The 25,490-nt window shown below is 43.7% G+C and overlaps 1 protein-coding gene and 1 pseudogene across 2 annotated transcripts; one reads left to right on the top strand and one right to left on the bottom strand.

Moving 5' to 3' along the window:
* Window positions 1-602: 602 nt before the first annotated feature.
* dnai3 (dynein axonemal intermediate chain 3) lies at window positions 603-22,869 on the bottom strand (the record flags this gene model as incomplete). Its single annotated transcript, XM_084472832.1, has 19 exons — window positions 22,693-22,869; window positions 22,175-22,279; window positions 21,932-22,075; window positions 18,073-18,260; window positions 17,774-17,890; window positions 16,823-17,004; window positions 16,237-16,361; window positions 15,512-15,601; window positions 14,811-14,903; window positions 13,917-14,036; window positions 13,389-13,462; window positions 12,774-12,912; window positions 11,162-11,255; window positions 8,112-8,215; window positions 4,679-4,742; window positions 3,750-3,880; window positions 3,062-3,260; window positions 2,308-2,399; window positions 603-752 (listed from the first exon to the last, which is right to left on the bottom strand). Exons 1-19 carry the CDS (start codon window positions 22,744-22,746, stop codon window positions 603-605), a joined length of 2,265 nt encoding a protein of 754 aa, XP_084328958.1. The 5' UTR covers window positions 22,747-22,869.
* Window positions 22,870-23,192: 323 nt separating this feature from the next.
* On the top strand, window positions 23,193-24,791 carry LOC311353664 (annotated as a pseudogene). Its single transcript has 2 exons — window positions 23,193-23,381; window positions 24,168-24,791. The product of its transcript is annotated as an uncharacterized misc_RNA (transcript).
* Window positions 24,792-25,490: the final 699 nt, after the last annotated feature.

The following is a 25,490-nucleotide window of genomic DNA, read 5'->3' as shown; positions in this document are numbered from 1 at the left end:
CGGCAATTTAGCCTACTATTGAGTTGGAGTGAACTCGATAGAAGGCTAAATTGCCGGCGACCGTGTGCCTATTGCTTTACAACATTTCCACCCTCTCCAGCAATCAACATGTTTTTAGGCTTCAGTGAACTATGCTATCGCTTTTATATATAAATAAACAACAGTTAGAGTTAGGCGCGGAGTGATACTGAACTCTGTAAACTGAACGGGCGTCATAGCTGTGTGTATACGCTCAATATACAACAGTTGGGAACCAATCAGATCGCTTGATTTAAGCCACCCGTTTTATAAAGTGTAATTTATGTGTCTATAGTAATGACCAGGTGTCCATTATACACACGCACACACGCACGCATGCACGCACACATGCAAACATGCACATACATACATACATACATACATACACACACACAGCCCAGCCTCTCCCACTCATGAACCTAAGTATTATCTGACTGACTGAATGACTGCATTCTCTTCGCCTCTATTTGTGTCTCCATAACTCACTATTTTCCATAACAATAACTTATTTACCTCTCTCGTTTAACATGTTGTCTTCAATTGTGCTTAGAACAATGGATTGTGGATATTAAACTACCACTTAACTATATTATACCATCAGTCAGACTCACCATTTTCTTCCTTTGTTCTTCGGCCTCCATGCTGTTCTTCTCCTTCCCTCGCATCTCCCTCCTCTTCATGAAGTACAGCAGTCTCTCTACCTCCTTCTCTAAGTACTTCCCAATGTTTAGTTTCTGCAACGAGACAGAGATTTGTGGCACTGAAGATGAAAAAATGACCAAATAAGGTCAAGACAGCACTCACAAAGATTTCCTAGTGGAATGGCATGGGAGTTCAGGTTTGACAGTGGTGGAACAACATGATCAAAGATATGCTTGGCAGAAATTTGGCACCTGTTTGCTCATTTAAAAATGTACAATATACATTTTATTTTGTGCTACATCATCAAACAGAAATGCAATTGTACAGTTTAAAGCATATTGCAAATACTATATGCCATATACTACTATATACTACTATGCCACTACTATACTATATTATTAAAATGTCTAGTAGGGATGGGCCACTTTCATGATTAAGAGGGACACCATTTTTCGTCATCACCATCGGAGGGCCACATGACCACACACTTCAACTAATCAGATATGAGAGAAGCTACAAAATAATGAAAAATAAGAACAACATATGTGTATATATATGTTTGATCAGTAGCGGCTGGTGATTAAATTTGTGTGTGGGGCGTAGTCATGGATGGCTAACCCTAACCCTGATATAGTTTCTTAACAAACTAGACACATGGGTTTGCCTTTGAATTCTATGAACAGATACTCTGCTTCTCATCTTGACTGAAAGGTACGTTTTTCTTGTTGAGACCTCCAGACTCGACTATTGCAATAGCATTCTGTATGGCCTCCACTGTTCTTCAAAAACTGAAATATGTACAAAACTCTGCTGCCTGACTGCTTACTCACTCCCCCTCCAGAGAACACATCACTCCCATCCTCCGTCAACTTCATTGGCTTCCCATAAAACAACGCATCAACTTCAACATCCTCCTTACCACCTACAAAGCCCTAAACAACCTTGCACCCTCATACATAACAGATCTCCTCCATCGCCACTCCCCCACTTGCCGCCTACGCTCCGCTGATGCCAACCTTCTCACCCCCATCACCAAGACCAAGTACCGCACCCTAGGGGACAGAGCCTTCGCCATCGCCACCCCTACCCTCTGTAACTCCCTCCCTCTGGCCATCCGAAACTCCGATACTCTACTTTAATTCAAAAGTCAACTTAAAACCCATCTCTTCAGGACCACCTACAACATCTGACATCTCTTAATGTGTTGTCTTTTGTTGTCGTGTTATTCATTTTCCTTTTGTTTGAGTGTCTGTACTGTCTCTATGTATTCCTTTTTTGTAAAGCGTCTTTGAGTGTTTAGAAACGCGCTATAAAAAATTGATCTATTATTATTATTATTATTATTATTTCTTGATCGAGTTTTCTGTAAAAAAAAAAAAAAAAAAATTATCTGCTGGCCTCACTGAGTGAGGATGCGGGCCGCCAGTTGCCCATCCCTGCTCCATAGTATGTTGATACAAATTGCCATCAAAACACTTGACACTCAACTTTGAAACATAAAGCAATCCACTGTATCACATTTAATATCACATTGATGTAACCAATATGGCAAACTGGACTTTGTATATCTGCATCATAAACCAGCATAATGATCATATTCCCCCTGCACCCCGTCCATCTCCTGGGCTATGTGTGGGAGTGTCTTGCCTCGTTGCTGCTGGGGTTATAGAGGGTCCATGGGATCTGAACCACATGGAGGGTCCCAAGGTCATCAGACAGAGCCAGGAAATGCAGCTTGGCTGTAAGCACATAAATGGATGGAGCACATTACGTTTCAATATTTTTTATTAGTTATCAGTCTGGAGTTTTCCACTTTTTATGGATGGAGGTGTGCTTCAAAATATCTCTGTTAAAATAACCCACACAAAACTAGAGAAGTAGAAACAATGCAATGTACCGGTAGTACCCCACTGTGGACCTCTTCTCCGACCAAGTCATATTATTCTCCTACTCTCATTCTTGAAGGCATAATAGCTTTTTGGGCAGCAGCTACAAAAAGCCTTTGTTAAAAGAGTAACCCAACTTAAATAAAATAATACCACAGGAAGAGTACCAAACGCAGGTCACTGCAATCTCTTTTCCTGATCAAATATGTTGGGTGTTGTGTCGCTTGCCAAAGTTTGTCATTTGACATCACTTGGCTCAATTTTAGCCAATAAGAACCAGTGATTACAATCACATATATTTCAGATAGACAGTGTTTTCTCCTTCATGAGTCAAGCTGTTTCACATATGCACACTGATATTTAATCAGCATTAATTAACTAACAGCAAATTAATAATTAATTAAGTATTTTTGCAACCACATTGATGTAAATCCTCCTCATCAGAACCCAGAGTGGCTAACTTCTTTAGATTGTGCAAAGTAACACAGGCAACGCTGCACCCCATTGGAACTCACAGGAGAAGGGCTTGATGCAGGTGATGCTGTGTATGGTGATGTTCTGGACCTCTGAGGGCTCATGGCTCTTCTCCAGCAGGTCCCACACCTCCATGCTGCCATCTGCCCGGCCGATGAAGAGCACGGCCGGCCGCGTCAGGGACCAGTAGCCCACTGTGTATTTCGTCTCAGAGCACGGAGACTGCATGAGCGCGCCTTCCTGTGGATGTGTTGCATTCATGTCAAAATATGTCTCATAGCAGTCAGACGCATAACATCTGCGCATTCGATAGCAACCTTATTATTTCATATATCAATGACAGAAATCCTCAAAAAATTTAAATTAAATTAAATTGTATTTATGTAGCCCTTAATCACAGGTACTGTCTCAAATGGCTTAACAAGCCATATATTTATGACACTCCCCTGAACCTAGCTAGGGCAAGAAAATACTCCCTTAATTAGCTAAATTACCACTGATTGTGTTATTTAGGGTTATCAATGTGTGCAATAAACCTACAAATGTACTTTATTTACTATTTACTAATACTAGAAAGTTACCAATAACCTTATAGTTTTAAATAAGCGTTTGAATTGAAACTGGGAATTTGGTTCACTTGAACCTCAATGATACATATCCTCAAAAGTGAATGCTAAGAAAACTACTTGTATGTATTAGCGGTTGTATGTGAAGTTTTGCTCTGGTTACCATGACTCCCTCCTTCCATATGGCGAAGGTCCAGCCCCCCACAGTGAGAATAATATCTTTGAAGAAGGGAGAACGCTGCACTGTGTTTACCAAGCCGTCATGGGCCATGACATATTGCAATGGTTTGCAACCTGAGGACGGACACAGACAAATAGACGGACAAATAGGAAAAAGGGCAAAGACAGACATACAGATAGGGTTATAATTGGCAAAATATAAACAGTGTTAAATGTATGAGGAAGTGAGAGAGCATGAAAAGTTAGTCAGATCTTATGAATGTATAGATCTATGCTAGTCAGCTCTAATGAATACATGAATCTATGCTATTCAGCTCTAATGAATGCATTAATCCATGTTAGTGAACTCTAATTAATGCATTTAGCTAGGCAGGTCAGCTCTAATGAATGCATTCATATATGCTAGTCTCATGTCTGCCAGACAAGTTATCAAAATGCTATTTTCCCTTACATACACTTATGGCCGACGCACAGCAAGAGTCACAAGGATTTTACCTTTTTTTTCTTGAAAAATACAATTATAAGCTGAGACAAAAAGGGCAATTTATCAGCAAAGTGATCCAATAATCTCACTTTCCAATCCAAGAGGATATAGTTATTGACGGTTCTATCATTTTAAAAGATGGCTTTAATAGCCTATTTTCATTATTATATAAATTCCCTGTCGTTTCCTAGAGACGACTACAGTGGCTAACCTCAACAAATACTTCCCGGGGGGAGAAAGTTACAAGAAAGAAACTGTCACACTGATTAAATAGATCCTTTCACACTCTCCACAGGACTTTAGCTGTTAGGCCCTCCAGCAACCGGACTTCATGTTGTTGTTGCACACTGTTGAGCTATTACCGAGCAGCACTTAATTGCAAAACAAATGTGATGGATGGATAAGCAACAGTGCTCCACACTACTGACTCAACAGCCTCCCAGAGTCGTTATCTTTCTCCAGCTTCCAGTCAGTATAGATCAGCTCCCCGTCCTGGATAGAGAAAAACAAACAAAACAGTGACGTTGGTCAACTGTGCCATCACACATTCTATTTAAGACTAGTGTATTTGGGAGTCAAGCAGCGAAGCTGCTGGACAACCTATTGTTTTCGTAAGTATTCCTATTATTATTATGCTGCCATTGGAGTCTATGGCAGCCCATAGAACCCCATGGTAAAAAGTTGTGAAATTTGGCACACTGATTCAGGACAGTCCCATAAGCCCTCACAGCAAATCTGAGGCCGCTAGCCCATGAGCTCTAGCGCCACCAACAGGTCAAAGTTGGACATGCATTCAAGTTCATAACTTTTGACCCATTCATCCAATATTCACAAACAAGGCATCATTGGAATCCTTGGGCCAAGCCGAGTTCAACGCACCCTATGACGTCATTTTGCGTCAGGATAGATTTTCCGCCGTCTTGGTTTATGTCAAAAACCTTCAAAATGTTTCACACATCACAAATTTTGTCCAATCATCTCGAAACTTGGCACAGATCATGTTCAGACCATGCTTCACAAAAGTTATCCAACAGATTTTTGAATTTCAAAACCGTTTGGCCGTGACAGCCAATCAAATTCGACCGCAAAGCCGCCAAACAGGAAGTAAGCCAATTTCTCAGCAGCCCTTTGACATATCATAACCAAACTTGGTAAATAGACCCATGACATCATCAAGGAGACGCTCATTAGGTTTGGTGACCTTTGACCTCTAGGGGGCGCTATAATTAATGATTATGTGTTTTAACTCCTCTCTCTTCACATGAGTATATTTCAAACAAATTTCCAATGTCTGGTGATACTATCAGACCTCCCCATAGAGCTGGTAAATGAATTGTCACGAAAATATCCACGACAGCCAATCAAATTCGACCACAAAGCTGCCAAACAGGAAATAAGCCAATTTCTCAGCAGCCCTTTGACATATCATAACCAATCTTGGTACATAGATCCATGACATCATCATGGGTACACTCAATGAATTTGGTGACATTTGACCTCTAGGGGGCGCTGTTAATAATGAATATGTGTTTTAACTCTTCTCTCTTCACATGAGTATATTTCAAACAAATGTTCAATGTCTGGTGATACTGTCAGACCTTCCCATATAGCTCATGAAGTATTTTTCATGGAAACATCAGAATTTGGCCACCGTGTTGAAAGTTGTCAAAATCAATAGTACATATCCACGGGCCACAAATTCTGTCGAATCTTCATGAAACTTACCATACATGATCTTCAGACCAAGCTGAACACTTGTGTCAAACAGCTTTTTCAAATTCACAACCGTTTGGCCGCGACAGCCAATCAAGTTTGACCACGAAGCCGCCAAACAGGAAGTAAGCCTGTTTCTCAGCAGCCCTTTGACATATCATAACCAAACTTGATAGGTTATGTTTTAATTTTGTTTAATTAGTTTATCAGCTTGACTCCCTCAACACTGCTCGCAGTTTTAATTATATTTAAAATAATTTATAAAATTAATTAATAATATTTAATTTAATAATTTTTAGAATTTATAAATTGTGTGGTTTTGGTAACTAACATATTAGTAAACTCATCTATTCTGTAAATATATGCATTGCAACTGCGTATTGCTGTCAACCCGGTATCACGCGTTCTGTGCTCATGCTCACAAAAATTAATATATTGAATCGTGTCCCAGAGCATGATTTTCTGACTTTTTTTCATGCTATACAGAAAGAAATTGTAAACCCATTTTGAATAGGAGATTTTCTCCGACTTTTTCTTGTACAAAGGACATTTAACCAATGCATTTCAATCGGCATAATTTGGATATGTCAAAACAACAATCAGATTTTTCAGATTTTTGCAGCAGACCTCAAAAACTGAAACCAACCATGTCCATTAAACCCAGTCTCACACCAGTAACACAGTTTAGTTGTAATTAATAATTAATAATTTTTGTCAACGTAATATTTTAACAACTTTCATGTGTTAAAGGGTCCCTAGAGCATTCCAAACTCTTTTCAATGTCATGACTTGATAAATATCTACGGCATTGATAGAGATAACATTTGCTAGACTCGCTAGACTTCTATCTTACACATTGCTTAAAGGGATAGTTCAGGATTTTGGACATCGGGTCTCATTTCCAAGTGAGCCAGTGTGTTATTTATCATTGGAGACTGTTTTCAACACTTTTCATTCAGTCCTTCTAGTTGCAGAAATCGCTGGTGCTAGGCTAGCGCAAGTCGAGGGGAACTGCTAGCCTGCCAATAAAAACAGTTTTACCCACTCCAAAGTACACCCGATGCAAACCAATTATAATGCCCGACTATCAATGTAAATGTCTGTGTTGATAGAATAATATTAGAAATAAAACTATCCTTTTATCGCAATGATCACATTACATTTTGGGGGACTACTTTCTCAGCAGCGGCGGAATTTCACTTTGCTCCAGTGTAGCAACCAATTCACTACAGCCGAAGGTAAACAGAGAAGCGCACTCCAGGTAATATCAGTCCGCCGCTGCCGTAGCTTGCTTCCAACTACAGGGATTATAAACTAAATGCAATGCGATGCAAGGGTAAGTTTATTTCTAACACTATTCTATCAACACAGACATTTACATCGATAGTCTGGAATTATAATTGGTTTGCCTCAGGAGTGGGTAAAACTGTTTTTATTGGCAGGCTAGCAGTTCCCCTCGAGTTGTGCTAGCCTAGCACCAGCGATTTCTGCAACTAGAAGGACTGAATGAAAAGTGTTGAAAACGGTGACCAATGATAAATAACACACTGGCTCACTTGGAAATGAGACCCGATGACCAAAATCCTGATCTATCCCTTTAAGCAATCAAGCTATCAAGGTGTAAGACTCTTCCAGTTAGAAGAGGGGAGACTTTTTAGAATAAAAAAAAACGTAATTACAGTGTTCTGTCCATTCTAACTACCTGTGCAACTGTGTGTCACAAATTAGTGGCCACTTGCGTAGCGCGGCGGGCATTTTTGGGAGTGATAAAGATTATTGTAAACAAAGGGTGAGGTTCAGCATTTTTTGTTTGTAGAATATATAATGTATAAAGGATGTGATTTTATTAATTACATTATTGAAATCACTATCGATCAGCATTGACTGTTGAATGTCTAGGATATTTTAATCTACAAGCTAGTTGAAAAGTTTCAATTTTAGGTTGGTTTCTTATACTTAATACAAACACAATTTTTTATATTTTCCTTTGGGAAAATCAAAAAAAAATAACTCGAAAGGAAAAAATAATCTTAACATAATATAATAAATATAATACAAGATATAAGGAAAAATGACCTTATATCATAGCAAAGCTAGCCCCCCATTAGAGGCTCTAGTAACATTCACAACACCTCGGGTACACCTTACCTCTGTGCCGACATAGAACTTGGTGTTGAAGTCTGCCAGAGGTTTGGGGTTCTTTGCTGAAGGCACTCGGAGGTTACTGTAATCCAGGGGGGTCTCGCCTCTTTCTACATGCATGGACACCATGTCTGTGTGGAGGACACACAGCAGGGAAGATAGGGAAGAGCTCAACACTTCTTTTCACATCTCTTTGATAATGAAATAGTTCTACCTCTCTGTCCGTAATCAGTTAAATTAATGTAGAAGTCCTAACCAAGTTAAATTAGTCAAAACATTCGCCCCCCGTGTATTCATAAACATACTTCTTGCAAAGGGTCCTGACAAATGGTGCAAGGACCTGAAGAAGCCAGACCGAAAAAAAATGGGGAAATTTGGACAAAGTTCCACAGAAGCATCGAAAAGATGAAAAAACTTTGTATGAACTAAACAAGCTGAATAAAAAGGATGGGAGCTGGCCAGGAGAAGGCGCTAGGCTGCCAGAAGAAGGCACTAGGGTGCCAGGAGAAGGCGCTAGGGTGCCAGGAGAAGGCGCTAGGGTGCCAGGAGAATGCTCTAGGGTGCCAGTTGAGGGCGCTAGGCTAGGGTGCCGCCCCTTCACTCCCCACATTCAAGAAGAAGACATTCATTGATTAAGTCTTAAATATATATATATATATGAAATGTGAGTCAAGATGTATAATCTGAATTAAAACTAATTAAAATAAGGTCCTGAAAGGTCCTGTATTTCAGGCATGGGGCATAAGAATCTTTGCCTATTGACTCTCATGCAAAGTACATATGCAGTTTGCTCCTCTTCAATATAAGAAGGAGGAGCTGGCTGGGTCAAGCTCCTGAATAAACATTGAAACATTAGTTAATTCATGGGCGTCTATCCAAAAATAAAGGTCAATAAAGGATGAAAGGATAAAAGACTCAAAATGCCCTTCACCCCCCACTCATCATGGGTTGCGAATCTTGAGAATCTCTTCTTTAAATCATGGATGGGCCACGGTGTCTGTGGAAAGTGTCCGAGAAGCCTAACCCTCTTTCGGACATGGCCTTCAAGATCCACCACTGCCAGGATGGAGCTCCATACTGCTGGTATTCCTTCCTCTTGCCATTGAAGTGCCTCGAAAAAAGGCACTTAATTCCGCTCTTATTTTAGTAACGTGACAACATTGTTCTAGCTTGCACATTGCATAAATCTTGCATTAATCCCCCCCCTCGCCCAACCAAGTGGCCAGCTCAGGAGCCACTGCTGAAAATGACCTGAAACTAGTGGCATGGAAGGGGGTGATGAAAGAAGGAAGAGAACTACAGTGAGAGGTGGTATAATTAAGATGCTTTGGAGAGACGGGGAGAGAATACCTACATGTATTTTTAACATCACAAAAACTCATTAAGAGCAACAGGAACATTTGTTCACACTTCCTTATCAGCGGAGCTGCCTACCATAGTTCACCCTGTCCACTAGTACAGGTGAGGGATGAATGATCATCTCCGATTATGTCCATACAAACTCAAGTGAAAAGAAACTTCATAGAAAGAGAAAATCTTGCAACCTGCTTTGGCAAAGTAACAGATTCAAGTGAGAGGGGCTATTCTCAGAGACACCAAGTGGGGGGCATGCAACTATCTACGCAATCAGATCCATCTCAAGTGGGATCAAGTTATTCATTACAAGGTGCTTTGATACAACATGACAACAGACCGGAGCCTTCGGTTTACGTACCAACAAGGCTGACTTATGCCTGCGTGAGGAGGTTGCATTCATTCTGCGAGCACCAGACATGGAAGGCGCATGTTTACGGCGGTGGCGCATACAAAGACAGGTCTATTCTTGCCGGACGGCATATGCAAAGAGCTGACAGTCAACGTGCCTAATGCTACTTCTATGAGAGCCTTGTCTGGCTTTCTGTTGCTTAATAAAGTGGGTTGAAACCGGAGAAGGTAAGAGAGGGGGTGGAGGAGGGATGGGGAGGGAAGCAGGAGAAGAGATCCAGGAGTGAGGGGGTGGAGGGCCTCAGGGAGGTTTGTGGGGCTGATGCGCTGGTTGGGGTGAGGTGAGGTGAGGTCGGCCTACACGCCCCACTGATCACTGGGCTTGCTGAACCCATTATGACAGTCTGTGGATTCCAACACGGGATTGAATTTGATGAACACTTTTTGAATTTGATACATCTGTGATTGCAGACGACAAATCACAAGCCTATGTGTCTGAAAGAAACAGTACATCCCACTCCAGGGTTTCTCCCTTTCTAATATTCCTCTACATATTTATCTTTATTGTTTATCTTAATGTTCTCACACTCAATAATGTGGCTGATAATTTAGAAAATTCAGAAAGATTCCACTTTCAATCTTTAGAAATTAAACAACCATTAATCTATTATTATTTATCTATTCCTTATTCCTATAAATATGCAGCTTGCCATGATCATTGCACTCAACAACAGGAATAGTCAATACACACTGAGCATGAATAATAACTCCTCACATATGAGTGGGTCATTGCCTAAACTGAAACTCATTAAAACATATATACGGTCAACAATGGGACAAGAACCCTTAAGTGGCACATAGGGTGTGTTCACCTTCGATTTCTAAACTATAATGCTATTTTAACTTATTATTTTATGCAAATATCTTTCAATCTATTTTTTTTATTGATTATTTTTAATCAAGTTGTTAAATGTATTTTATGCATTTATTTGTATTCCTGTTTTATTTTATTGTATGATTGTATGGTTTTATTTGAAGCACATTGAGTCTGCCTTGTGCATGAAATGTGCTATATAAATAAAGTTGCCTTGATTTGACTTCACTGCTATGTATACTGCTTTAGTATTAATAATTGAAAACTCATAGTTGAATTAACATTCTGTTCTCTGGCCTGTATTTAACAGTCACAACAACATTTTCCAAATCCAAACTCAAAGTCCACACTTTCATTCAGACTTTCATTTTCATTCATTGTTTGACCTTTTGACATTTGCAATATCGGTGTGTATGCCTTGAGTGTACATTGGATCAGCCAACAGCTGGTAGTTAACACCTCTATGCAGTGTGTCTACCTGTGTGTCTGTCCCGGCAGTTGTGTTGCAAGCTGAACTTCAAGGGGCTGTATGGGAGCCGTGCTGCACTGCTGTCAATCCTCGGCAGAGTCACCTGTAAAGGGGGGAGGTTCCAGTCTGTGAGCAGGAGAGCATAGTGATCGTGGGTTCAACCTCAATGTCTCCTTAAGGCTCCTTTAGGGAAGATTTGATAGACACAGAGATACAGAAGGGATGCCCTTACGGGTCAGAATATTCGATTATTAGATTATTCGTTCCCGAGGGTCAAATTTTTAACTTTTGGACCGTTAACATTTTTTCCCATTCAAATAAACAAGAATTAACGGACGGAACTAATGTTGGTTCTGTAGCACTATTACAACACAAACACTGATCACTGTTAAAGTTTGTTTTTTTTGCGTTTAAGATATTAAGTGATTTCTTGCAGATGATCCATGGCTGCCTTTGTGAATGTCGGCACACATAGAATAATCGATTATTCGTTCATACCACCCACTGATTATTCGACCATGAAAAATTTGAGTTATTCACATCCCTAGCCCTTACTGGCCCTTACTGGGAGCAGTCTTAAATCAAAATGGGCTAATACAGCGGCAGGTGCTATCAACTCCAAACACATATTCTCACAGAGCATTTCACACCCTAATAGCTGAAGGAGGATTTGTCATTTAAATACAATGACACCCAAACAATAGCCCTACCATACCTACAGCTCCTTAAAATTAAAAGTTAAAAAAAAAAAATTAAATTTAAAGGTCATGGCGTGACCTTTAAATAGCATGAACATTTCACATCATGGCATGAACATTTTACTTTATGACGTTTTCTGAGTTTTATGAGTTCCCCTAGCCTGCCTTTAGTCCCCCAGTGGCTAGAAATGGTGTTAGGTGTGTCGTCATATATGTTGTCATAAGGGGCCAGGTTACCTCCCCTTTCTCTGCTTTGCCTGCCCAGAGAATTTGGCCCGCCAATGAGACAATGAGCTATGACTGTGCGAGTGCCACATGTGTACTGTTTGGATAACCGTAGGACAACACAATAACGCAAGCTTGTGTAAAGCTTGCATTTGGTGAAAAGACTAGACTGCCTCGGGTTCTCTGACGTCTCTGGTAGCCTTTGGTAGACTTGGTAGACTTCCACAACAAGACTCGGAGTGGGGGTTATCTCGGCCATGGTTGAGAAGGAATTGGGGGAAAGGAACTTTGGCTTTGACTCCCTGAAGGACAGACTGAACCGCGACATGGAGGAGAAAGGGATTGTTGCCCGGGATTGTTGCCCGGGATTGTCTCCCGCCGGAGCCCCCTGCTCAGGGCCACTCCCCCACCCTCCACCTTAAACCGCCTCTAAAAAACGGCACGTTTGTGAAAAGCTCATTGTGGGACTGGCTCGTAGTGGCTGGAATTCTGCACCATGGCTGAATTTCTTGAATGTCTTCAAATACTGTATTAGGGGCCCACTAACACCTATATAAAAGCATTCATAAAGTAGCATGCCATGGGATCTTTAAAAGATATAACAAACAGATCCCTCAAAACAACAACCACATTTTTTATTCTAGAACAATCCAAAGACTGGCCCTTATTGGTGCATTCATACTTAGTGGTCCTCTAACCTTGAACAGCGGTTTCCAGGTGAGGTTCAGGTGGCTGAAGGTATCCAGGACGCTGTATGGGTTATCCTCCACCCGCTTCTTGTCAGACAGGGACTGCACCCCTACCCTCTGAGCCCGGATATCCCAGAACATCACTGAGCTGAGGAGGTGGGGAGAGAGAGAGAGAGAGAGAGAGATAGAGAGAGAGAGAGAGAGAGAGAGAGAGAGAGAGAGAGAGGAGGACTTACTTAAGTATGACTGACTGACAGGCGGAGAGACAGACAGACAGAAGGACAGACTGACAGTTCGGAAGACATCCATAATAAGAAAGCAACTGGTGAGCACTAGTTTGGCAGAAAAGAAGAAAAAAAACGTAAAGACTAGCAAAGGGGAGGGGAGAGTGACAACACTGGAAGGGACAGGCTGACTGAATACCAGATACATAAGAAATGGATGTAGAAAAGACAGTCAGAAAGGTATGCTGCCAACGACAAAACTAGGATTCAAGACACGAGTGGGTTCCATTTCTTCAAGTCAAATCCACCTCATATACCTGGTCCATACAATGATGTGACATGGGACAGCCCTTTATCAGTTCAATGTATCCATGATGTATTTTGTTTGTTCTACACGTACCAGTTAGGCGCGCAGGTGACAAGCTGAACACACGTGGTGTTGGGGTTTACCAGCGGCATGCCCATCCGACTGACCTAATCAGGGAGAAAGGGTTACAAGGTCAGCAGTGATCTGCACGGTGGGGTTGAGCTAATGTCAGCAGTTGATGGTAAACAAGAACCCTGTGTGTGTGTGTGTGTGTGTGTGTGTGTGTGTGTGTGTGTGTGTGTGTGTGTGTGTGTGTGTGAAGGGATTACAGTTTCCCCTGGGCTACTTTGATTACTGCCTTGTTTCAGCCATCCAGATCCAGATGAATGTTGGGTTAGTGTTTGATTTATAGGAGGCATCAATAAAGTGCTCTTCTTAATGCATTTCACATGAGCATGCCTGGAAAGATTTAAAATACATACATGTATGCACATGCATCACACATCCACATACACACAGACACACAGACACACAGACACAGCACAGAAATGGGATGGCACAGTGTTCCTCTGACATTAGCCCATTCCCCCCACCCTTGCCATTATAACAGCTCTCCCTCACCTCAAAGGTTTCCGGAAGCCACTGGACGTCTGTAATTGGTGCTTTGTGGCCACTCTCAATGGCCGAGATGGCACAGTAGTGCACCACAGGGACCTCATTCTTCCTCTTTTCTTCAAGGTCCTTGTGGGGAGTAAGGGAAGAAAAGCAAGACACAAGGGGTACAGTGCTGAATAGTGCTCCATGGGGTGGCAGCGCTCTGACAAGTCAATCAGGAATTCTACAGTAACCATAGTGGGCCACACAGCTTTAGCTATTCTGTTAGCTTGGCTTAACAAGTGGAACTTACACATGTAGAAAGACTATACCTAGTCCAAATAAAGAGATGAGGAAAAAAAAAGAAAAGTAAGACCAACATTTTTTTTGCAACAAATAAAAAAAGAGAGCTAATATATCTAGTAGCAATAATATGGACATTGGTACTAGTTAACAATACAAAAAAGACAAAATATCACCTTTTCTTGTTTAAACCTGCAGAGATGTCTCTGCATTGTGCTGCATGAAGGGCTCTATAAGCTCTTAAATATAAATAAATATAGCTTTTCTGACTATTGAATTGATCATGAACATACATAGATGTTTATGTATCTACTTGGGCCTAGATATAGTTGGAAAATGAATAATTGGATAGTTAATAGGTCATGTTTTACAGTATTAATGTGACACAGGTGTCAGAGTGTCATTTATAATATTAGAAAAATTGTGGTCAACATTCGATAGATTTAGGGACTCGGACGGATGGCCTTTAATGGCCTCTTTATTAGGATGAACATTATTTCGACCTCCTGCCATGTTGCCAGAGGCAACGCTCTATCCATCCACTGTCGACGACCGTACACTGTGAGGTCCCATCAGCACATATCCAATGGCATCACTGTACATATATAGGCTACTTACGAAGGTTGCGGTGCTGACCGAGGTGCTCCGGCCACCAGAGGGACGCATTCCCTGCAGGCGACCCACATGGGCGGAGATGTCCCATAGGACCACCTATTACAACACACAACGGATTAACTGATACCAAACACTGACAACATCAGAGTCCACACATCTTCATAGAGTACAACATAAAACCCCAATCTGATCATTGGCAATTTAAACAGCCCTTTAAGCAATCAAAGGCTCCTGATTGACCGATAATAAAGGTTTCATAAAGTGGATTGTATTTTTTCTTGTACTCTGGGGTTGTGCTTCAAATGCAAACAGTGGCAATAAAGGACACAAGGAAAGGAAAGACTCACAGACAGACAATGGATAGAGAGAAACAGCGATAGATCATTGGAGCAAGAGACAGGTGGCTAGATAAAAACAGAGAGGACGGATGGAAACAATGCGGGTTGTATCAATGTTTTTCATTCCATAAGAATGAGGATAAATGTCAAAAGTAGAATTTATCTTAACTTTCTGTTGTTGTAGGAAGAAAGGAAGAAAGGAAGAAAACAGAGAAGCTGGGAGACTGGTGTTGGAGGTTAATATATAGAAGCAAGCAGAGAGAGAGACACACACACACACACACACACACACACACACACACACACACACACACACACACACACACAAAGATTAACAGAGTGACACACACAAGTCACACTCAGTACCAGGCCATTCATGCAGCCGCCAACAATAATATTTGGATCAGAGGGGCAGAACTCAAAGGCCAAGACGTCATCTGGGCACTCCAGCAGCAACTGTGAACACACACACACACACACACACACACACACACACACACACACACACACACACACACACACACACACACACACACACACACACACACACACACACACACACACACACACAGCACACCAAAGTTGAGACTTTGGTGTTCGGACCAGGCCTTCTCAAATATTTATTTATTGTAGGCTCTTCTGTGAGGAGTATAGGTGTTGCAGTCCAACACGAACAGCATGATTTCACCAGGGTTTGTGTTTGTGTAGCAGTTTCCTTGTCTTTGCTGTAGTGGCATGATTCTTTGAATGCTAAGCTGCTAGGTTTCAAGCAGCAGTAAAAGTAAGCTTTAACAGTTTGAGCTGAAGACTTCCATATATTTTCTTGTTTGGTCTCTTCTATTGCTACTATTTTATATGACCAATATATGACCAATCATCCATGGGGGGAGGGTAGATCGATGGAGAAGTTTCAGGTATCTCAAACAAACAAGCGATGCCTGAAAGACAGCTCAAAGCAAATCCATCCTATAAGTGTATGAGAGAGAGAGAGAGAGAGAGAGAGAGAGAGAGAGAGAGAGAGAGAGAGAGAGAGAGAGTGAGAGAGAGAGAGAGAGAGAGAGAGAGAGAGAGAGACACACACACACACATACCTGTGGTTTGATGGGGTCAGAGAAACTCCAGAAGAGAACGAGGGGGTGCTTTAGGAGCAGCTTAGTGGAGTTGTCGATGCGTTCCTCAAGAGAGGCCCTCTCCACCATGGCCACTGCCACGATGCCTGTGGAACACACACACACACACACACACACACCCCTCTGAAGCCATCTCTATACTGCACATAAGCAGTGCTCCTCCTGGGCTTAAAACAAGGATCATATGATTTATGCACCCCATGTTTAGCAGCTTTCATACTGGTCTGCTTGTCTATTGGAGAATGACAATATTGAGGCTTTAATTTGAAGAAACTAGTGGAATATATTGGGCCCCAAAATGGTTGGTTATTTACAGGCTACTTAGCCAAAGTGGATACAAAGATGTAAGATGATATCAAACACAATCCTCCAGTCTACCTGCAATAGGTGGTGCCTTTGAAACCCAGGAAGACTGTCTATATATATACAAAGTTTACAACCGACACACAAATATATATAGCATAACAGTCTTTAGCAATTTCACAGGTGAATTCAGATGGATCAGTTCTCTGAGCAGACTAGGGGTGGGTCGGAGGGGGGGTCTCACCATTGATGCTGGGGTGCCAGTTGATGTGGCTGATGGTCTTGTCTTTGCTGTAGTTGAGGTCAGTAAAGGACTGGTATTCCTTGAGGTGGGTGTCCACCTTCCCAACCACGTCTTCACCCGGGGTCCTCCAGTCATCCACAAACACGTCCATTATGTGGTTCTGCTGGAGGGCCTCGAAAACACTGCCACGTGCAGAAACAATATATATATATTGTACAGAAACTATAGATATATATATATTGTTTCTGCACGTGGCAGTGTTTATATATATATATATAAGTTTATGTGTATGTACAGAAAGGAACAACGTTAGAACAATTATGTAACTGTATGGTACAAATAAATTATGGATTGTGATTGTTTTGTGGTTTATTTCTCCTGAAGTACATTGTAGAGACTTAGTTAATGAATGATGTGATAACCTTTACTATTTCATTTTGAAGGTACAAGAGAATTCCGTAAAATAAAATGATGTTCCAACCTGTTGTAATTTCATGTTATTTCAGGTTATCAATTTCCACTCACGTGGCAAAGGTTGTGTCCAATTAGCTTACAATCACATTACGGCGACAATGCAGCTGAATGAAGCTTTGCTGTTTTTGACTTTTAGGACGTTTATTAGCTGACTTTAAGATCATTTAAAAGCAGCACTTTAAAAGCAGTACCAGAAAAAAACAAATATGTTATATATGAGAGTATGTTTTGTTTTGCATGTTATCATACAACAAATGAAAAAATTATGTTCTGTCATCTGATCACAGCTGAAGCCCTTTGAGACTGTTACTGAGATTAAAGGCTAAACAAAAATTGACCCGACTAACAATGGGTGTGAGTCCTCGAACACCGCTGCTGTATGATATATTAACTTCAAGTAGCATTTGGTCATCCACGTAATACAATGTTCCCAGTGCTGTGCAGAAAAGAGAGGCCATCCATCATCCAAAGTTTTACCTGGGGGCCACTGAGTTCATAAACTTTCTCAGCTTCTCAGAGTGGAGATAGTTTTCTTTTTCTTCCATACTAAACCCTCTCGGTTCGTACTGTGTGCACATATTCTTTGGATATTTCCTGTGAAAACATATTGTTAATTTAATTTAGACATTTCTCAGAATACTACTGTGTGTATTCTCAAAACCGTCTGAATGCATTAAAAGAAGAATCCAACATTACCTATTGATTAATTGTGCCATGTTTTAAACAGTTTAATATTTATATATGTTTATAATCAAATCAATGTTTTATTTTCCTACCACTGTGTCTGAGCGCTGCTGTTAGTTAGACTGGGAATGGCCTGAACCCCGCACTCCTTTTCCATCAGTTTGATGTTGAACTTTTCATCCTTGAATGAGACACACTGGATGTCTTCAACCGCGACGTGGTCAGAGAAACTCACGGGAGCTCCAAAGTCCCTCCGTGCCCTGGAGACCTTGTATCTCAGCTGATTGAGGAGGCATAGATTTAGTTAGTATAGTAATAATAACCTCTCCTGGATCCGTCACCTTATCATGGTGGAGAGGTTTGCGTGTCCCTGTGAACCTAAGGGCTGTGTTGTCTGGAGCCATGTGCTCCTGGTAGGGTCTCCCATGGCAGAGTGGTCTCAGGTGAGGGGCCAGACTAAGAATGGTTCACCAAGACCCCAATGAACATGCAAGAAAGAGGAAGAGAGACCCTGCCCGGAAGAAGCCCTGGGACCCCGTCTGGAGCCAGGCCCAGACGGAGGGCTTGCCGGCGAGCGCCTGGTGGCCGGGTTTGCCACGGAGCCCGGAAAAAGCTACGTGGCACCCCCTCCCTCTTCGTCCTGTGGGCCCACCACCTGCAGGGAGACCCGCTGGGGTCGGGTGCGCTGCCACATGGGTGGCAGTGAAAGTCTGGGGTCCCGACGGACCAGACCCGAGCGGCAGAAGCTGGCTCTGGGGACGTGGAACGTCACCTCACTGTGGGGAAAGGAACCGGAGCTTGTGAGGGAGGTGGAGCGTTACCAGTTAGATCTGGTGGGGCTTACCTCTACGCACAGTCTCAGCTCTGGTACCGTACTCCTGGATAGGGGTTGGACACTATTCTTCTCTGGAGTTGCCCAGGGCGTGAGGCGCCGGGTGGGTGTGGGGATACTCATAAATCCCCGGCTGAGCGCCGCGGTGTTGGAGTTTACCCCGGTGGACGAGAGGGTCGCCTCCCTACGCCTAAGGGTGGTGGGGGGGAAAACTCTGACTGTTGTTTGTGCGTATGCACCGAACAGCAGTTCAGAGTACTCGGCCTTCTTGGAGACCCTGAATGGAGTCCTGTATGGGGCTCCGGTAGGGGACTCCGTAGTTCTGCTGGGAGACTTCAACGCCCACGTGGGCAACGATGGAGACACCTGGAGAGGCGTGGTGGGGAGGAACGGCCTCCCTGATCTAAACCCGAGTGGTCGTTTGTTACTGGACTTCTGTGCTAGTCATGGATTGTCCATAACGAACACCATGTTTGAACATAAGGGTGCTCATAAGTGTACCTGGTACCAGAGTACCCTAGGCCGAAGATCAATGATCGATTTCGTGATCGTGTCAGCTGATCTGAGGCCTTATGTTTTGGACACTCGGGTGAAGAGAGGGGCGGAACTGTCAACCGACCACCATCTGGTGGTGAGTTGGATCAGCGAATGGGGGGAGAGGCTGGACAGACCTGGTAAGCCCAAACGGGTAGTGCGGGTGAATTGGGAACGTCTGGAGGAGGCCCCCGTCCTAGAGATCTTCAACTCACACCTCCGGCTGAGCTTTTCTAGCATCCCTGTGGAGGTTGGGGGCATTGAGCCGGAGTGGGCGGTGTTCAAAGCCTCCATTGCTGAAGCTGCGGCGGCGAGCTGTGGCCTCAGGGTCTTAGGTTCCTCAAGGGGCGGTAACCCTCGGACACCGTGGTGGATACCGGTGGTCAGGGAAGCCGTCCGACTGAAGAAGGAGGCCTTCCGGGGTATGTTATCCCGGAGGACTCCTGACGCAGTTGCAGGGTACCGGCGGGCTCGAAGGGCTGCAGCCGCTGCCGTGTCGGAGGCTAAGCAGCGGGTGTGGGAGAAGTTCGGAGAGGACATGGAGAAGGACTTTCGGTCGGCACCAAAGTGTTTCTGGAAGACCATCCGACACCTCAGAAGGGGGAAACTGGGAAACATCCAAGCTGTGTACAGTAAGGGTGGGACTCTGTTGACCTCGACTGAGGAGGTAGTCAAACGTTGGAAGGAACACTTTGAGGAACTCCTGAATCCGACTAACACGTCCTCTATGATGGAGGCAGAGCTTGAGGTTGATGGTGTTTCGTCGTCAATTTCCCTGGTGGAAGTCACTGAGGTAGTTAAACATCTCCGCAGTGGCAAAGCCCCAGGGATTGATGAGATCCAGCCAGAAATGCTAAAAGCTCTGGGTGTTGAGGGGCTGTCTTGGTTGACACGCCTATTCAACATTGCGTGGGAGTCTGGTACAGTGCCAAAGGAGTGGCAAACCGGGGTGGTGGTTCCCCTGTTCAAAAAGGGGGACCAGAGAGTGTGTGCCAATTACCGGGGTATCACACTTCTCAGCCTCCCTGGGAAAGTCTACTCTAAGGTGCTGGAAAGGAGGGTTCGGCCGATTGTCGAACCTCAGATTGAAGAGGAACAATGCGGTTTCCGCCCTGGACGTGGAACTGCGGATCAGCTCTTCACTCTCGCAAGGATCCTGGAGGGGGCCTGGGAGTATGCCCATCCGGTCTACATGTGTTTTGTGGATTTGGAGAAGGCATATGACCGGGACCCGGGAGAAACTGTGGGAGGTGCTGCGGGAGTACGGGGTAAGGGGTTCACTCCTCAGGGCCATCCAATCTCTGTACTCCCAAAGCGAGAGCTGTGTCCGCGTTTTCGGCAGCCAGTCAGTTCCGTTCCCGGTGGGTGTTGGCCTCCGCCAGGGCTGCGCCTTGTCACCAATCCTGTTTGTGATATTCATGGACAGGATATCGAGGCGCAGTCGTGGTGGGGAGGGGTTGCAGTTCGGTGATCTGAGGATCTCATCACTGCTCTTTGCAGATGATGTGGTCCTGATGGCATCATCGGCCTGTGACCTTCAGCACTCACTGGATCGGCTGGCGGCCGAGTGTGAAGCGGCTGGGATGAGGATCAGCACTACTAAATCTGAGACCATGACTCTTAGCAGGAAACCGGTGGATTGCCTTCTCCGGGTAGGAAATGAGTCCTTAGCCTAAGTGAAGGAGTTTAAGTACCTCGGGGTCTTGTTCGCGAGTGAGGGTACGATGGAGCGGGAGATTGGCCGGAGAATCGGAGCAGCAGGGGCAGTATTGCGTTCGCTTTACCGCACTGTTGTGACGAAAAGAGAGCTGAGCCGCAAGGCAAAGCTCTCGATCTACCGGTCGATCTTCGTTCCTACCCTCACCTATGGTCATGAGGGATGGGTGATGACCGAAAGGACGAGATCGCGGATACAAGGGGCCGAGATGAGTTTTCTCAGGAGGGTGGCTGGTTTCTCCCTTAGGGATAGGGTGAGAAGTTCAGTCATCCGGGAGGAACTCGGATTAGAGCCGCTGCTCCTTTGCTTAGAAAGGAGTCAGTTGAGGTGGTTCGGGCATCTGGTAAGGATGCCCACTGGACGCCTCCCTTGGGAGGTGTTCCAGGCACGACCAGTGGGGAGGAGACCCCGGGGAAGACCCAGGACTAGGTGGAGAGATTATATCTCAACACTGGCCTGGGAACGCCTCGGGATCCCCCCGTCAGAGCTGGTCAATGTGGCCCGGCAAAGGATAGTCTGGGGCCCCCTGCTTGAGCTGCTGCCCCCGCGACCCGACCCCAGATAAGCGGATGAGGATGAGGATGAGGATGAGTAATAATAATAAATACAAATTATTTTTTTCAAGGCACTCAGAGCTTTACATAGTGTGTGTGTGTGTGTGTGTGTGTGTGTGTGTGTGTGTCTGTGTGTGTGTGTGTGTGTTTGTGTGTGTGTGTGTGTGTGTTTGGGGAGGATCACACCAGATACATGACAAGTATGTAGAATCATTAGTTAGTAAGGTGGTAGGACTTATTGACTGGCTTATTGACAGATTTCATTTTTGACGGCCACCAAACTAATTAATCAATGTTTATTTATTTTCTGTCACCTTGTCTCTAGAGAATTTGGTGGAAGCTTCTTCTATCTCCAGCTCAGATCCCAGAGAGATCCAGGCCTGAGGCTCTGGGCTCTTCACCACCAACTCCTCCTTCCCTTGAACCTCTCCCGGCTCCGCCTCCACGGCCTGCGGTGGCTGTGAGCACAGAGTCAGTGTGCATCATAGCAGGAACATTACATCATTTGAGTGGTTGAGTTGTTGTTGTGGAGCGTATATCCGTGGCTTTTGGCTTACATGAAGGATTCTTTCTTTAGCCTCAGGTGTGAGAACCAGGTAGAAGCTCTGCCCATAGGTGAACTCCCTGTCAAACACCAGCAGGATCTCATCATCTGGGTAGTCCTGCGGATGGGGTCCAAGGGTTTTGGACTTAGTTTAAAACAAGGATTTTCGTTCCAAATAACAATCATTCAGACATTTAATTTATTTTGGTCAATTACAGTTTCAGTTTCAAATAAATTATTTTTTGTTTGTTTTGGTCAATGGGCTCAATAGAAACCTGACACTTTTTGTCATAGTTTGTGTGCAAATGGTAAAGGGATTGAGGCCTGGATAAATACGTCACAATGGACCAATTTTGGGAAGGGATAACAAGTAAACAAGCCACCCACGCACCACCTGCATTCAGCACTAATCATATGCTAGGAAACAGCCATCTCTGTGTACACACACATGCTCTTGCACACACACACACACACACACATGGTTGTTTGCTTTTGTAATCTGTATCTGGGGACAAAGAAGCAGATCCTCACCAGAACAAACTGCTTGACGGGACTGAAATCGGACACTGCCGCCCTAGTCTTCATGTCCTGCACCACGTCTTCTTTATTCAGCAGCTTGTGAGGGCTGGCCTCTGTGAGGTCCTCGTCAGCACGGCACCCAAAGAGCTCCTGGGTGGCCCAGGTCAGCACCAGGGGGAAGATGTAGTCAGGGTGCACTGGTTGAGAAGAGATGTAGGGTTAATACGGACACGAGTATGGGATAGAGATGTTTCTGCCTAGTTTTCAAGCTGTCCTGGGTATTGTTTGATTTTATGTGAATCAGCAGAATTGTATGCCTCACCATTTCTCCTCTTTGTTTGTGTTTCACCAAGTAAAGACGCAAGCCAAAATATGCAGCAGCTGTGTCAACATTCAGAACTAGACTTATCTTCATCCTTAAATCTGACCTAAAAATAACCAGTAAGCAGTTCCTTGTTGTTAATGACAGCCTGGTAAATTATTGGCAAAGGATAAGAAAAAATATGTATGGGATGATTGTGGCAGACTTCAGGCACGGTGGGATTATGGATTTGGACAGAGACAGGTTGAAGATCTTTGTGAAGACCTCGGAGAGCTGGTCTGCACATTCTTTCAGAATCCTTCCTGTCACGCCATCCGGGTCGGCAGCCTTCCTCGGGTTCACCGCCCTGAGCACACGCCTCACCTCATTCTCCTGCACAGTGAGGGTGTAGTTGTTCTTGTTAAGGGCTGGTGGGAGAATTGTGACGAGCTCTTCTGGCTTCACCTCGAAGCGGGCAAAGAAGCAGTTCAGTTCAGTTGCTGGGTTTGTAGTTGGTGATGTGCTGGATGCCTTGCCACACCCGCCGTGGATTGTTGTTTTTGAAGTGGTCTTTTATCTTCCTCTTGTAGGCCGCCGTCAGTATTGGCTATTCAATGACCGCAGCCTCTCTTGGCAAATGTGAACAGTGTTGCAATATTTTGGGGATATAAGCGACAATGATTTCTAGCAAGGGAAATGACATACGGTTGCGCTGCGATCATCTTCTAACCCTGCAGGGTGGAGCTGGACCCCACTAGCCACCACAGGATGGAACAAGATCCTACAGTAAAGGCTGCAAGGCAGTGTCCCTTCTATTTTTAGTCTTGGGATATCTTCTGCTACTTCAGCTGTATTTAAGAGAAAACTTATGTCAACCAGTTAAAATAAAGCATGGTGGTACTGCATAATAGTTCATCTTTAATTATCCATAATTTGTCTTGATTTTATCTACACTTTTATGCATGAATGCACAAAACCTGCACGCAGGCATGCAAATACACACACATATGTATATAAATATCAAGAATCCCCAGAGCTGTGTCTGGAGTTTTCTAGAGTTAACCAGGCTTTGCATAACAACCATTTGGATCCCGAATTTGTTGTGTGTTTTCAAAAAGTGGTTTGTGCCTTCCCACTTGTTTGGGATTGCACGGATGCAGGGTTTAAGGAAACCACTTCCCAACAGGGTGTGGCGGCAGAGTGTTTTGTTTTGTACTCCCCTTCTACTCTCCACGTAAGTTCATTGTACTGGAAACTTACACCTTTCATTTTCTCCTCCTCAGTCACTAACCTCGGTGTCAGAATGGACCCTCACCTGACCTTTGAGGCCCACATTAAACATCTTTGCAAAACCTCATTCTTCCACCTCAGGAATATTGCAAAACTCCACCCCACAATCACTCTCCCTGATGCCGAAAAAACTTTGTCTTTGCCTTTGTCTCCTCCAGGCTGGACTACTGCAACGCACTCCTCATCGGGATCCCCAGTAAGAACATCCAGCAGCTGCAGTACATCCAGAACTGTACTGCAAGGATCCTGATGAGGGTGCGGAAGTACAACCACATCACACCCGTCCTCAAATCCCTCCCCTGGCTTCCTGTCCAGTACAGGATTGAATTCAAAGTCTCCCTGCTGTCCCACCACTGCCACCTCTACCTTAAAGAACTCTTCACCCCCCATTCCTCCTCACGCCTTCTCCGCTCTGGATGGGGCAACCTCCTCTAGCCTCAGACCAGGCTTCGAACTATGGGCGACCGCGCCTTCTGCACAACTGCTCCCAGTCTGTGGAATGCTCTCCCCGACCATCTAAGGGCACCACAGACTGTGGATTCTTTTAAAAAAGGCTTGAAAACCTATCTTTTAAGAAAAGCCTTTGTCTAGACCGCTATTTTTAACCTTAAAATCTTTTATGTAGCCTCTCTGGGCCTAGGCTATAGTTTTAGCAGCCTCTCTCTGCCTTAGTTTTAGTTGTTTTCATGTTGTTTTTGCCCTTTGTTCTTGTGCAATGTAGCACTTTGAGATCATTTGTTTGATGTAATGTGCGTTATAAATAAAATGTATAATAATAATAATTATTATTATTTTAACTCGTCAACTGAGCAGCCCTGCTGATCATGAGAAATATTCACCTGAGAAACGAAATGAGAGGAAGTGTAGGAAGAGCAAGAGGTACAACGTCACACTGCACATGGTTGGCAGAGGATTCACTACTACATTTGTAAATTATATATTTTGGTGTATTCAGGAAAAATAAGCAATCTCTACCTGGTCCCTCTCTAGTGTCAACTTGACACTTCCTTAACTGACAAGCTATCAACACAAATTGTGCAGTCAGATAACCTCATTGGAAACATTAGTAGAATAAAAGTAATATAAGTGATAAGCAGTATGCCATATCCACCTGCAAAAGGAAATAAAGGGAAATCTTGTGGGGGTTAGTGCTTTCTCAGAACTCATATTCAGTTTGTACTAGAAAAATATGAAATGTTTAAATAAATGTTCTTATTTC

The sequence above is a fragment of the Micromesistius poutassou genome (assembly GCF_964030765.1).
Source record: "Micromesistius poutassou genome assembly, chromosome: 9".
Taxonomy (NCBI): domain Eukaryota; kingdom Metazoa; phylum Chordata; class Actinopteri; order Gadiformes; family Gadidae; genus Micromesistius; species Micromesistius poutassou.
This window is presented reverse-complemented; position numbering and strand designations above follow the sequence as displayed.